General features: G+C 48.5%; 1 protein-coding gene across 4 annotated transcripts in view; it reads right to left on the bottom strand.

The window, feature by feature from the left end:
• EP400 (E1A binding protein p400) overlaps nucleotides 1-15,282 on the bottom strand; it is an 852,236-nt gene that overhangs the window by 656,196 nt on the left and 180,758 nt on the right. For all 4 annotated transcript variants that reach the window (XM_085634324.1, XM_085634328.1, XM_085634325.1 and 1 more), the window contains 3 exons: nucleotides 8,308-8,444; nucleotides 7,467-7,636; nucleotides 6,876-7,050 (listed from right to left, as the gene is read on the bottom strand). In XM_085634324.1, coding sequence (XP_085490450.1) covers nucleotides 6,876-7,050; nucleotides 7,467-7,636; nucleotides 8,308-8,444 — 482 coding nt within the window. The remainder of the gene's footprint in view (nucleotides 1-6,875; nucleotides 7,051-7,466; nucleotides 7,637-8,307; nucleotides 8,445-15,282) is intronic.

The following is a 15,282-nucleotide window of genomic DNA, read 5'->3' as shown; positions in this document are numbered from 1 at the left end:
TCCGATTCGCGTTCGTTGCTCTTGCTCTAAAGGCTCTCCCAAATCCGCTTCCCAGGCCGCCCATGCCGGGGGCTCCGGGGGAGCCGAATCTCGCCTCATCGCCGCGTATAACAATGCAATTAGTCTACGGCCCCGGCCGCACGTCAGGATTACATTAAGAGTCTGCGTCATCGGGGGCATCTCCGGGCACTGCGGCCAAACCGAACGCACCACCGCCCGCAGCCCTTGATAATGTAGGTATTGTCCCCCCCGAAGGCCATAAAATTCCTCCGCTTGCTCAAATGACAGGAAGGTCTCCGAGGGGTACAGGTCTGCCAACACTTCACAACCCCCCTCTTTCCAGTCCCGGTATGACACCTGGCGCTCTAGTTCCACCATGGGGGCCAGGATCCAAATGGGTAAATCCCTATGAAAGGGTGCCGCACCCAAGACCCGCTCGATAAACCGCTGCCACACCCGTGCCGTATGTGTCACCACGTAGGGCAGCGCCGTGTCCGCCCCCGACCCCCGCATCAAGGCCAATTGAAGGTCCGACGCCGTGGCCCTGCCCGCCAGCAATCGCGTCTCCCAGACATCTACATCTGCAAACCAACTGGCTGCCGGGAGGAGCTGCGCTGCATAATAATATAAATCGAAACGTGGGGCCTCCAATCCCCCCTCGTCATAGGCGCGCACGACCGTCCTAAGGGCCACTCTACTGCGCCCCCCCGCCCAAAGCAAGGAGGTCAGTAGCGAATTGAGGGTCCGGAAAATCCTAGGAGGGAGAGGGCATAGCGTATTCTGCAGGATGTACAAAGTCCGTGGCAGCATTACCATCTTGGCTACAGACAGGCGTCCCATGAGGGACGGTGAAGCAAGTTTAACTCCACCAATGACCGGGTGCATGACCCTAGCACGCGTAGTGAGTCCTCTGCACTGGTGTATCACAGCAGGTTCGGATTACCAGTCAAGGCTGGTCTGATCCCTCCCTGGGCTGTTGTTTTATTTCCAGCGCTAACACTCTAGGGTCACTTCCCTGGCCTTGGCTCCCCTGCTCCGCCGTATGTGTAAAAAACTCATCTACACTTTATTTAGAGACGTAGTTTCCTGCTCTCCCTCCACTCACCCGAAAGTGAAGGTTAATAAGGCTTACCTGCACTTCTTAGTATTCTCCGGTGCTGGCCCTTTATCTCACAGGGGCGTTTCTGCGAAATTATATTTATAGCTATTTTACTGACCTTATCTCCAACCGAACATGAATCAATGCCACAAGTCAAGTGAGACGGAAGCTATCCTTATTTCGGTTTATCATGCTGCTGGAGAATAACCCCCTCACCAAACAAAGCAACAACGCAAACCCTTTTATTTCTCATAGCCATGTCACTGCCCTTGGAATTTCCAATGCCTCCCCCTGCTCCATGGCCTGTTTTGGATCGCAATTGGGCCACTATGTAAAAATCCCAGGTTTCTTAACCAGCCCCCAGTCCTCCAACTTTTTTGCAGTGTTAAAATGTGTACGGATATAATAATTAACATGCCTAATCTCGGTCCGCATCTCTTAAATATTGTTAGATATTTACAACAGCTTTAGGGGCGGTGGGGTGTCCTGTTCAGCCTGAGGAGGTCGGGGGTCAAGTGTCACCATTGTTTGTCAGGATGGAGAAGCAGCACGTGCAGACTTGCACCTCGCTCGGTACTCAGCCATTAGCCCCCACCCCGAGGCACTCGGCATTAGCATGAGAATGCAGCAGTTTAGGGTTTCTGGTGGCTGGGCATTCACTGGACTGTGCTGAGGGGGCCCCCTGGAACTTCCCCCCCCCCCCCAGCAACACGGGGGCTGCGGGGGCCTGTGTTACACCAAAGGCTGAGCCCCCAGCAGCTCGAGTTGCACTGCAGCAGCCGGGGCTGAGAGTGGACACAGGACGGGGAAGGAGGGGGGCTGAAGCCCTTGGGCCTGGACAGAAGTGTGACTGGGAAAGCGCGACCCCCTTTGCATCGCTCCACGGCCCCCCTGTGGGGTCGGGCCCCACAGTTTGAAGACCCCTGTCCTAGGGGTTTTGGAGGTCGTTGTTGCAAGACTCCAACAGGGTCGCTGGAGAGAGGCCGATAGGGCTGGGGCCACACCAGTTGGTGTCTTCTGGCTTCTGCTGCAGGGTGTCTCCTTTCTTCTTAGGTCATCTCATATCTGAGGGTCAGGTCTGGGGGAACCCCCTAAATACTAAATTTAGGAGACGTTTAGGGAAGTAGCAGATGGGGCCAATGGGCACCTTACCTGGGGTGGCTACATCCTCTATTATGCCACCCTCCTATGGGAGGAGGCATAGACTTAGCCCTGATTGGAGGGGTCCCCCCCATCTTCAAAATAGTGGGGAATGAAAGTTGCGCTTCAACTCACTTCCCCCTCCACCTTACGGGTGGGGTTTGCAGAGGTGGGCACACCTGCTACTCTTTCTAATTTTCCTGCTGGTTTTCCTGGCCAAAGTAGGGGTGTAAACCAGGGGCTGCCACCTGCTGCTAGCAGCAGAGGCTGAGGGGGTCGCATTAGAAAGGTGGCAGGCCTTTGAAGCTTCCCTCCTCAAGCACTGGCCCATCCTGGAGGAGGAGGCATGACTCCTCTGATGTGCATTGTTTCTGGTCCCAGAGAGCAGGGGCGCGCTACTCAGGGGTCCAGAAACATGTCTGGTGGTAGCTGGCTGCCTACAGCCAGTCAGGGGCCACACAAGGGTTGGTAGGGCCAGTAAGAGGCCCCACCAGGGTTGGTAGGGGTTCAGGGGGCTACCCTGAGGTGCCCTCTTGGTACATGGTACAATAAATCCCACAATGGCATCGGTGTGGATTGATTTAGAGGAGTAGTTTGGTACTCAACACTCCTGTATTCAGTAAAGCCATCACGGTGCTGTTGAACTGAAGTTCTCGAGTTCCCAGCCAATGTATTCTCTATGGCTTCATTGGCACTTACAATATTGGGAAACGGTGCCCAATCTTCTAGAGGCACATCTCCTCATGCAGATATGCCCTCACCTGGAGTATAGTGCACCCTGCCTTAGGGTTGGGAGGCATTCTAGAGGGGTGACTTACCTATATGGCCAGGTAGGGCTAGGTGGCACGGCACCCAGGCAGGATGCCATGTCGCCTTTGTAGTTTCCTCCCTCACAGGGGCAAGCAACCTGCAAGGGCAGTGGCATGTTCCCAGTGAGGGGGGGGTCCCAGATTGTAGGCCCTAGGTACCCAGGGTATCATTTACTATGGACTTACAGAAGGGAGAAGTACCAATTGGGGGGTTGTTTTAGGGAAGGAGCATTGGCACAGGGGACAAGGATGGCAGGGACCCTGTGCCACATTTGAAACCACATCAAAACCAGGCAAAAAGTGGGGGGCTAACCATGCGAAAGAGCCACTTTCTCACAATGTGATATACTAATAATTTGATATACAGTGTAAAGAGTCCAGGGGTTCCCCTTATAAGTAAACAGAAGCTTGCTCTAGCAGTCCCAAGGTGCTCTATTAGGGGTAGTGTGGTCGAGCAGCCTTAGGCGTAACCAAGAGGAGTGCAAGACATCTGCAAATACACACAATGATCAAAAAATGACAGACACAACGCCAAGTAAGTGTGGAAGGGTAGAGGTGGGTCAGGATGATGCAATCCATCCCTTTTCTAACAGTCTGTGCAGGTGATGAAGCAGCCTCAATCCAGATGTCCTCCTTTGCCCTTTCCTGGCTAGCTGGGCTAGGACTGCCTTCCAGCTTCTGGTTTTTCTCAGACCATCAAGCTACCCCACTGCATAGCCTTCCAGGCAGCTGGGCCTAGTAAAGACGTTCTCGCTTCAAGGCAGGTGCAGTTCAGTTCCTTAGTAGCCATTTCAAGGTGCGGTTAGTGTGGTGACATAATTCTAGTGATTCCATCTTTACCCATCTGGTGAGACAGCACAACTAATTTCCCAATAAAAGGTCTGTAAGAAAGTGCCCTCTTTTTGCATGGTTGCCCCAACTTTTTGCTAAACTGCTGATACCCAAGTCAGGGCATTCCTTGGCTTGACTGGGTACTACAGGAGGTTTGTGACAGGATATGGGTCCATTGTGACTCCAGTCACAGAACTCGCCTCCAAGAAGAAGACCAAAAAAGGTGAACTGAACAGTTTGCTGTCTAAACGCTTTTGACACCCTGAAAGAGACAATATGCACAGCACCAATTCTAAACGCTCCAGACTAAAACCAAGCAGTTCATAGTGCAGACTGATGCCTCTGTGCTAGGGATAGGAGCGGTCCTATCCCAGACCAATCATGAGGGTCAAGACCAACCTGTTGCTTTTATAAGCAGAAGGCTTCTCCTCAGGGAGCAGCATTTGAGTGTCATTGAGAGGGAGGCCTTTGCTGCCCCCCCCCCCCTCCCTGAAAGCAGTAAATGGCCTGGGGAAGCTCACAAAGGCGGCAAGCCTTTGAAGCTTCCCCTTCGTGGACCCTGCCCATCCGGGGGGGGGCGGGGGGAGGCTTGGCACCTCGTCCCAGGATGTGCATTGTTTCAGGCCCTGAGAACAGCAGGTTCTCGACCCAGGGGTCCAGAAACAAGTCTAGTGGTGGCAGCTGAAAGCAGCAACTCAGCCTGGACATTAGTGGTAGGTTCAGTTTTCAGAGGGCATCTCTAAGATGCCCTCTGTGGGCATTTTTCATTCAATCCCACACTGGCATCAGTGTGGGGTTAATGTGCTGAGAAGTTTGATACCAAACTTCTCAGCTTTCAGTGTAGCCATTATGGTGCTGTGGAGTTCGTAATGACAAACTCCCAGCACCATATACTCTTAATGGCAGCACTACACTTACAATGTCTTAGAATGGACTTAGATACTGTAGTGGTACAGGGCTCATGCACCTGTACCCTCACCACTGGTATAGTGCACCCAGCTAGAGGGGTGACTGACCTATGCCAGGGCAGTGGGTTGTAGGCATGGCAGACAGGGATGTATGCCATATCGACTCTAAACTTTGTTCTGCACCAAAACACGCAGCCTGCAAAGGCTGTGTGTGAGTGTGAAGGTAGAGGACCTCTAAGGGTGGTACAATAAGTGCTGCAGCCCTTAGAGGCCTTCTCTGGTCACAGTGCCCTGGGTACCTGTGGTGCTATTTACCAGGGTCTGACCTGTGGCCAGAGATGCCAATTGGGTTTAGGCTTCAATGGAGTTTTATGGAAAGAACATAGGCTCTGGGTACCTGATTAGCAGGAGCCCAGGACACACTCAGTCAAAGCACATCAACAATTCAGCAAAAAGTGGGGGCCTACCATGCAAGAAAGTGGGCACTTTCTCACAGTGTGTACCACAAATGCTTAGCACTACCCTCTGATAAAACACTACTGCTCGCCCACACTACCACAAATAGAGAGTAAGGTGCTATCTACTTTTACCTCTACCAACCTTTGGGGATCCACTAGACTCAGTGGACACTATACCTCATTTTGGTATAGTATATACAGAGCCAGCTTCCTACAATGTCTATTCAGTTTCCTTTCTTTAACCTTACCTTTTTTGACTATGCTATTTGAAATTCTCTTCTCTTTCATCTCTTTCATTCCCTAAAGTTCACGTCTTGAATTATACACAGCGTTATATGATCTGTAATCTCAATGCTCATTGTTGTAGTATAAACTGGTCTGCTCCATACCCGAGGGTACTCTTATAGAGCTGCTCTCTCTCATTCTTTATTTTTATCAGCACATGGGCTTTTGGAAGGAGAAGCAATGCCTCCTTTTGAATGGTGTGATTTGCAGCCAAGGAATAACTATGGTATGCTTTCACCAAGTGCTCTACAGCATGAGACAAAAGGCACTGAAGGGACAGAAAGGGACCCCGTCCATCGACTAAGCAAACACACCTCTCCCTTGTAATGCTTCTAAAACAGCATGCCTCTATGGGAGCGACAAAGAACCAACAATGCCAAAACAACCATGAGTCTGTTCGGTGTGCGAGGGCTATCCTTGCATTTGCGTCACAGGCTGTTCTTGCATCTGTGAAACTTGCTGCTGTACTATTTTCTGCTGTGACAACGTCCAGTACAACGGATCTGTCCTGTGTTGTAGCAGTCTGAAGTATGTGCGTGTTTTTTAAGTGTACTAAGGATGCTTCTACATGTGGGACTCTTACATATTGCAGGGTTATGCAGTAGAAGTAACAGAATGTGAACAGGCTGACATTGTGCTGAGATTTCCTCTCACACTGTACAACTATATCCACTGGCCAGTCCCGCTCATCCTTATTCACATCCAACAAGTCGCGAATTGTTCTGGGGCGCGGCTTATTAGGGCTGGCGACTCTCGTTCATCCTTTTGAATACCCTCAGTCCTATTGTACTTTCACCTAGCAGTCAAATGAAACCAGGTGACACTGTATGCTAAGGACTGTCACACATGCATTACTGAACAGAGGGGGGCTGTCTTCTAGCAGGCAGACAGGCACGCCTATCTTGTGGCCGTCATCTTTTACGCAACAGCTATCCCATCTCGATGCAACACTGTGCACTCTTGTCTTCCAGAACCCTTATCAAACCACAAGTTGATCTCCCCTGTTTACAACTCTGCTCCTAAACAAGCATGAACCACAGAAACAGGCACAAACACACTCCTGTCTGAAGCATCCACAGAGTGACAGCAATTGCAAAAGAGCCATTCAGTCTAGTTCTCTATCCCATTCTTCACACTCAGTTACAAGATTTGAATGGTGGAAAGATCAGCCCACATACTCTTCTTTTCACACTAAATCTACACCATTCATTTACCCAGGACTTGCATATGATCAAGTAAACAAAAGGGGTATGTTGAAAAAAAAAAACACTGACAACTCTAAAGGAAACTTAGCTTGTGATTAAAACTGTAAGGGAAACAATCCAGAACGGCTTAATGGCTTTACCCTGTGCAGCCTGATGACCACTTTGTGACCATAATCCTGGTTTTCCTCACTACCGGCTTTTACTGGGAAGTCTAGATAGGAGCGGGATATGCCTGGGATCAGGAAGTGCACCATAGTCCACAGCTCCATCATGGTGTTCTGCAGAGGTGTGTCTCTCAAGAGTAGGCGCCGCTGGCTGGGACAGACACAAAGATAAAACAAATGTGTTAGAGGCAAGCAACTGCCTTGTTATAACCATCTTCATAATGCTGTCATCTACCAATGAATTTCAGGCTCCAATGACTGGCAGTTCTGAAACTGAGATGAACTCTTGCAGGTAACAGTCTTTTTCGGGATCAGAAAAAAATCTTCAGGTGTCTATCCTGCAACATTCCAACTGGTCGGTCATGTTTGATTGACTCAATTCCTATTAAGGTGCATGTAAAGACTGCATCTAAAACAAAGTGACATATTGCACCAAGCAAATAGCCACTCAATAGGTCATGCCCTCAGACACGCTTTGGAACGCAGCAGCACAAAGCTAAATGTAATTTCTCATCCCTTAATCTAAATCCAGTAACTAGGCAAATTGAGACAACTTTCAGGAGTTACCTTCTGAGATTGAAAAGGGCCACCCAGTGCTTCTCGGTCATGGGTTTGATGTGCTGGACCTCATCCAGGATCAGGTAATTCCACCTCATCTTCATAAAGGCCTGCAGGCCTTTGAAGAGCTGCTTGTAGGAGGTGATACACACATTGAAGCTGTTGGGCTCATGCCATTCCTGAAAAAGGATACAAGCAGAACTTTAGTTCAGATTTTTCCCACTTCCCCCACATGAAAGAGGGGGCAAAGCAGTATTTTGCCAGGACTCTGTGCTCACTGAACCACTTGCATGAGATTGCAACTGTGAGGCAGTAGCACCCAAAGTACACATCAGAAACATCACTCATCTCCCCAGTGTGTACACTGTAAACAATCAAATTACTGAAGCTACCCAAGTAATCCAAAGCTGTTCATTTTCATAAATCTCTTACCATTTAAATACTGTGTATACTGAAAATATTTGAAATTGCTTAATCTAACACCATGCTGTGTACACATTAAACCTCACAAATCACAGAACCTACCTTAGATCTGTGCATGCTGTAATCACAGACTTTGATAACCATCTCAGCAATACTTATAAAGTAAACACTTCAACTCACTGTGCCTGAGTCAGTACTATGAAGAGCAAATACAATACTAACAGTGATATGTACCCTCTGTAATATATATACTGCAAACATTTCAAACGCCTGTACCCACCTCAATCCATTGTATACTATAAACATCACAAACAGCTGCATCCGGCTCAGCATGATGGTGTATACTGTGAACAACAGTGGAAGTAATCTGTATACTGTAATTAACGCTCATTACTATATAGGCTATTAATATAACATATTACTACACCTGTCTCTTTTTCCTCAGTTCTTTCTGGCGGCCATAGTACAAAAGGACCTTGAGGCCTGGACACCAGCGTTTCAATTCGAGTTCCCACTTCAGAATTCGACAGCTGCGCACAACGATCAGGTGTGGCCCCCAGTTACCTTCAGGAAACGGGTATATCAAATACAAATCAGCAGAAACCACAACTAAAGAACACCTCAAGATCATAAGACTAAATAAAATCAAATGTGTTCTTGAAAATGCACAAAATAGAACATGCCACACTATGCTCTTTGACTGCCTAGTGTACACGAAAAGTCTTCCTCATTCAACCAGCAGAATGCAGTGCGCTAAACCTCAGGCAGACAGCTGTATTATACTTGCAGAGTTCACAGAAGATGTTCCACTACAAATAAGCAGGAATTAGCATAAAGTCACACCTACTGGTTTCTGAAAGAAGAGCCGCACCTGTCGCAATAACACAATTCTCGTCTAGTTTTCAATATTACAATGAGACTTGGAAAAGCCATGAGGCATCAAATACAGGATATAGTGTCAAAAACATTAACAGGATCAAAATGGTAATGCGTCAACAAGCTGTATTCCTCACAATGGATGCTTTCGTGTGAGAGAGAACGAATAGTTTCTTACCTGTCGGTGTAGTTTTGCAGCTTGAAGATCTTTCTGGATTCACTATGCTGTGCATTATTCCACGGTCTGGTGGTTGGGTCCGGAATCGTAGTCTTTCTTTTATCTTTTTTTTTTTTTTTTGTAGCCCAGGTGAACGTCTACGTCCCACCATTTGGTGTACTTCTCGTGACGTCGGCATGCTTCCTGCGGAAGTCCCACCTTGGGGCACCATCTTCGGGTTCTTTTTTCCCCTTTTCTTTGTTTTTTTTTTTAACCCTAGGCGTTCTTTAGTATTTTCCTTTTTCAATGTATCCACTTTCAGTATTCTTTTGTTCTTTTACTCTCTGTCCTTCCACCTTCCTCTCCTGCCTCATCTTTCTGGCGGAGGTGGGTGGGTTCGCTAGTGAATCCAGAAAGATCTTCAAGCTGCAAAACTACACCGACAGGTAAGAAACTATTCGTTTTGCAGCGTGAATCTTTCTGGATTCACTATGCCGTGCATAGACTTTGTAGCGGTTTGTCATCTTTGTGGCGGCTGGTTGGAAGATGAGCGTTGGTCGTTGAATATATGTTGAAGCACCTTTTGCCCTACTTGTGCTTCCTTGTTCATTTGTATATCCACGCAGTAGTGCTTAGTGAACGTATGCACTGAAGCCCATGTTGCCACCAGGCATATGTCTTGAATGGGGGTGTTTGCCAGAAAGGCAATCGTTGCTCCCTTCTTTCTTGTGGAGTGGGCCCGTGCCCCCTCCGTTAGCTCTTGCCCTGCCTGTTTGTGGCAGAATTGTATTGTTAGTGCGATCCATCGCGCGATGGTGCTTTTCGTTACTGGTCTACCCAGGAATCTGGTTGCGAAGGACAGAAAAAACTGCTTGCTTTTCCTGTGCTCCTTTGTACTCTCGATGTAGTGCATCACCGCTCTTCTAGCGTCTAGAGTGTGTAGTGCCCTCTCTGCGCTTGTGACTGGGTTTTGAAAGAAACTAGGTATTTGTATTGACTGATTCATATGGAATGCTGACACGACCTTAGGCATGAAGTGTGGGTCAGTCCTCATTACGACTCTGTCCTTGTGTATTTGGATGTAGGGCTCTTGCAGCGTTAACGCTTGCAGTTCGCTCACACTGCGCAGCGAGGTTATCGCCACCAGAAAGGCTGTTTTCATTGTCAGCATTTGTAGTGATGCCTTGTGGATGGGCTCAAAGGGCGCCTTCATAAGTCCCGTCAGGACTATGTTGAGGTTCCATGCTGGCGGCGGAATCCTCTTTGGTGGCGCTATCCTTTTGCCCCCTCCAGGAATCTCTTTACTACTCGTGACGTAAAGAAAGTTTCTCCCGTCTCACCTCGTGTGTAGGCCACAATCGCCGCTAGGTGGACTCTTAGTGAAGACTAACATAGTTTGGCTTTTAGTAGATGCGTGAGGTATCTAAGCACCGTTGACCCCCTTGTCAACTTATTTTGCAGTTTATTTTTTCTGCACCACAGTGTGAACCTCTTCCACTTTTCCCCATAGTATTTCCGTGTGGTCAGTCTCCTTGCCTCCCGGAGCACTCGCATAGTGCTTTGAGGTAGCTTAAGGTGTGCAAACTATGTCTTCAGGAGCCATGCCGCTAGGCAGAGGTGCTCTGGCTCTGGGTGTAGACATTCTCCGTTCTGCCTGGAGAGTAAGTCTTTTCTTTTTGAGAACTTGTGTGGTGGCCCCTGTGCCATTTCCACTATTTGCGAGTACCATGTCTGTCTTGCCCACTGTGGTGCCACTAGGATCAGTGTCATGTTGCTGGTCTTGCACTTGTTGAGTACCCTGTGTATCAGTGGTATTGGTGGAAAAGCGTAGGCAAATGTTCTTGAACAACTTATCCATAGGGCATTCCCCTGGGATAGTTTTCCTGGTTGTCTGGATGCGAAGTTTTGGCATTTTGCATTTAGGTGTGTTGCAAACAGGTCTATTGTCAGTGTACCCCACCTTTTGAATATCCTTTGAGTTTTCTGTCCATTGAGCTCCCACTCGTGGGATGCCGAGGTCTGCCTGCTGAGCCAGTCTGCTTCTACATTGTCCTTCCCTGGTAGGTGTATGGCCAGCAGGTCTATTTTGTGTGTGATGGCCCATCTCCAAATCTCCTGTGCCAGGTTGGATAGGGGAATTGATTGTGTTCCTCCCTGCTTGTTGATGTAGAACATTGTTGTAGTATTGTCCGTCTGTATCAACACTTTTTGCTTATATAGCTGCCTCTGGAAGGCCTTCAGGGCTAGCAGTACGGTCTTCAATTCCAGGTAGTTGATGTGTCTGACCGCATCTGCTGGAGTCCACAGACCCCTCACTCTGAGCTTGTTCATATGTGCTCCCCATCCTATCTGGGATGCGCCTGTGGTGATGGTCACCGTTGGGCTTGGTGGCGTCAAGGGCTTCCCTATTGTTATGTTCTCCCTGTTCCACCATGCTATCTCTTCTTGCACTGCGTGCGTTACAACCACTAGATCCTCCCAACTTCCGTTTGCTTGTGACCATTGCTGTTGCAGCCATTCCTGGAATGGTCTCATGTGTAGGCGCACATTGGGAACTAGGTGAATGCATGACGCCATCATCCCCATGATCTTGCTCGCTGTTCTCACTATCAGAGCTCGCCCCTTCTGGTAGAGACGCGTCTCCTTCAGCAGGGCTAGTGTCCTTTTCTCGCTGGGCATCACCGTTCTCTTTACGGTGTTGATCTGCGCCCCCAGGAAGATCTTCACTTGTTCTGGTTCCATTGATGATTTCACCCAGTGTATTGAGAACCCCAGCTTTGTTAGTGTTCTTGTGACACGCTGTGCATGTTCCTCGCATTTTTCGCGTGAACTTGCCTTTATTAGACAGTCGTCGAGGTAAGGATACACGTGAATCCCTTCCCTCCGCAGGTACGCTGCTACTGCTGCAAGGCATTTGGTGAAAACCCTTGGTGCGGACATTAGGCTGAATGCAAAGGTTGTGAATTGGTAGTGATCCTTGTTGATGGTGAACCTTAACAGATTCTTGTGCTGCCTGTTCATTGGGATGTGCAGGTAGGCATCTTTGAGATCCACTGTGGACATGAAGTCTCCGTCTCTCATTTGTGGGAGTAATTCTTGTAGGGATGTCATTTTGAATTTTTGCGTCCTTATGTACTTGTTTAGGAATCGTAGATCCAGGATGGGTCTTAGTGTTTCGTCCACCTTTGGTACCAGGAAGTAGCTTGAGTACACTCCCTTGTTCCTTTCTTTGAATGGTACTGGTTCTATGGCCTCCTTTTGGAGTAGCTGTAGTGCTTCCTCTACGAGTTGCGCTAGCTCTTGTCCTGAGTGTTCCCTTCTCTTTGGTTTTTTGTTTGGAGGTCTCCTTCCCAACTCTATGCAGTATCCGTACTGTATGATGTTGAGTATCCATTTGTCTGTCGTTATTTTTCTCCATTCTTGGAGGAAAAATCTGAGTCTGCCGCCCACCGGTGTTGCATGCTCGTAGGCGTTTGGTTCGTGTAACCCTCTTAGGTTGGTTCCTTTGTGCTCTACCCTTGGAGGGATGCTGTGAGTGAGCACTCTCCTCCGTGCGAAGTCACTTTGAGGCGGGTTGGTCTCCCCCTCTTCTTCTTTGGCCTCGTCAGTTTCCCCTACTGCGAAAGGACTGGCCCCGAGGCTGGTACCGCCAGTTCTGTTTCTGCTGCCCCTGTTGCCCGTGACCCTTGCCTTGCTGGCCTTGCTGGAATGTTTGATGTGTCGTTCCCGGCTGGTTTCCTCCCCTTCCGTAAGGTCTCCGTGTTGGGGTACCTCTTCTCATCCCTCTGAATTGCAGGGCCCCCATGGACCTCGCCGTCTCATTCTCTTTTTTGAGTTGGGTGAGTTTCTCATCGACTGGTGCCCCGAACAGCGTTTCTCCGTTGAAAGGGATGTTCAGGACGTTGTTCTGTACCTCTTGCTTGAATCCTGAAATTCTGAGCCAGGCCTGTCTCCTTTCAGTGATTCCTATTGCCATCAATCTGCTTGATGTCTCTGCCCCATCGAACGCTTTTTAAGGCATGAATTTGCTATATTCTTCCCCTCTTCCACTAGATGCGAAGCTCTTTGTTGGTATTGCTCGGGGAGATGCTTGATTGGGTCCCCCATTTCGTCCCAATGTTGGTACTGGTGCCTGTTCAGTAGTGCATTGGAGTTCGCCATGCGCCAGTGTATTGCCGCGTTTCTCTCTATTTTCCTGCCAGTGAGGTCCATCCTTCTGCTCTCCTTGTCAGGAGGTGGTCCAGAGGTTGCCGGAACATTTGCCCTCTTTCTGGCTGTAGATGCGATAATGGAGTCTGCTGTGGCAGATCCCTTGATGTATGGAGGGTCCTGAGAGGAATGTTTATATTTTTTCTCTGTTCTGGGTGTGATGGATCTGCATGTTGCAGGGTCCTTGAACGCCTCCTTCCCCTGGTTCATGACACTCAGAATGGGGAGGAACTGGCTCCTAGTTTGGATGGGGAGCAGTGTCTCGAGTGAAAAGTCCGCTTTCGGTTTTTCCTCCTCTAGTTTCACGCCAAAAGCTGCAGCCGTGCTCTTTACGACCATGTTGTAAGCCCCAATATCATCTGGCGGCGAAGGCCTCGAAGGATAAGTCTCCACGGGCTCTTCTGGATTTTCGGCGTCGAGGTCCTGCCATTCCATGTCTTGCGTTGTCGACGGCGCCGAGCCGTAGTTCGATTGCTGTTCCTCCTCTGCTTCTTCTCCCTCATAGTAGAGATCATCTTCCTCTTCTTCGGGAGTTTGACTGCTCTTCGGCGTCGAACTCGTCCTGGTCTTCGACCTCGACGATAACCGTCGGTGGTTCCGTTGGGATTGTAAATTTCTTCATCTTCTCGTCGAACTCCTTCTTCCTTTGAAGGATGCTCTCCATCTCCGCCTCGAGCTTTCTCTTTTTCTTCTCCATTTCGGAGGCATGTTTGGCGTCGAGCGCTGGCCTTTTCGACGGAGCTTGCGTCGAACCAACCTTGTCCTTCGTCGTCGAACGCCCAACCTCGTGGGCCTGTTTCGACAAACTTTGTTTTTCAGCGGCCTTCGGCACCTGGGAGTCCTTCTCGAAGGATCCACTTGCGGTCGTCGAAATTTTCGGCGCCGGTGTTCCTTTCGAGTACTTAGACTCTGGTTTTCGAGAGTCAGTCTCTGTTTTTCGGGGCCCTTTCCGGGCACGCTCTTCTTCTTTCTTCGTTAAAAACTCTGGAGCTTCACGGTGACGATCCAGACCCAACGGCGGAAAAGAGAATCTGAAGATGGCGCCCCAAGATGGAACTTGCGCAGGAAGCATGCCGACGTCATGAGAAGTACACCAAATGGTGGGACGTCGACGCCCACCTGGGCTACAAAAAAAAAAAAAAAAAAAGAAAGACTACGATTCCGGACCCAACCACCAGACCGCGGAATAATGCACAGCATAGTGAATCCAGAAAGATTCACGCTGCAAAACTGATCAATACTGGCGGGAATGTGAAGAGACAAACTACACCCATTCTAGGCAAACACCCTCAAGAGAAGTTATGTTTCCTAAATTGGGAACTGTGATCCACAAAGGAATTATCTGCTGTAGAGAAAGAAAATAGTGTGGAAAGAGTGTGCCATCAAATAACTTTCTGTATATCAAAAGCACCAAGGAGTGGCAGTACAGAAAATGAAAGGTACTTGCTGGATGACAGCGAGTCAGTTTCCGTTTAAGAAGTATTCAGACTAAAAATCCTGTTCCTGTGAACTGATTTCTTCACATCAGTACTTCCCTTATAAACATTCTCTTTCAGGGAACTAAATCTTTTCCGTAATATGTCGTTTCAACTTGGGTGGTTTTGACGATTCAGTCCACCACGTTAGGAACTCTTTGGGCCAGCCGGGTCGGAATTATCACCGGCTGAGCTCGCATTCTTTACCCCCTTTTTTCTTTTTTCTCCATAACTTTATTTGCACCTCTTTATAAATTCGCCTTGATTTATTATTCTTATGGTCCTCTTCCCCTTTTGCTTCTACTCTGTTTACATTTTCAGACTACCAAGACTTTTTCGCCACGACACAGGTAGAAAAAAAATTCCTCCCTCCCGCACTTTTTGTATTTACATTATGTAGCTATCAAGGCTCTAAACGTACTATCTACCAAGATGTCTCTGTTTTGGATTGATAGACTTGAAAAGTTTAGGCACGTTACTATTCACCTTGAAGGGTTTTGTTTGAACAATCATTCACACTTTACCAACTTCTGTTTTATCAGTCACTATATGTAAGGTGATTAGGGTTCCCACTTATAAGAGTGTGGTGTCACCATAAATAAAACAGGATTGTTTTCCCCCCTCCCCTCCCCGCCCCCCCTGCATTTGTATGGTCTACGAATCGTGCATCATCCATATCCTTTGC

Source organism: Triturus cristatus, chromosome 11 (assembly GCF_964204655.1).
Source record: "Triturus cristatus chromosome 11, aTriCri1.1, whole genome shotgun sequence".
Taxonomy (NCBI): Eukaryota; Metazoa; Chordata; class Amphibia; order Caudata; family Salamandridae; genus Triturus; species Triturus cristatus.
The sequence above is the reverse complement of the archived record's forward strand: the minus strand, read 5'-3'. Positions and strand labels throughout refer to the sequence as shown.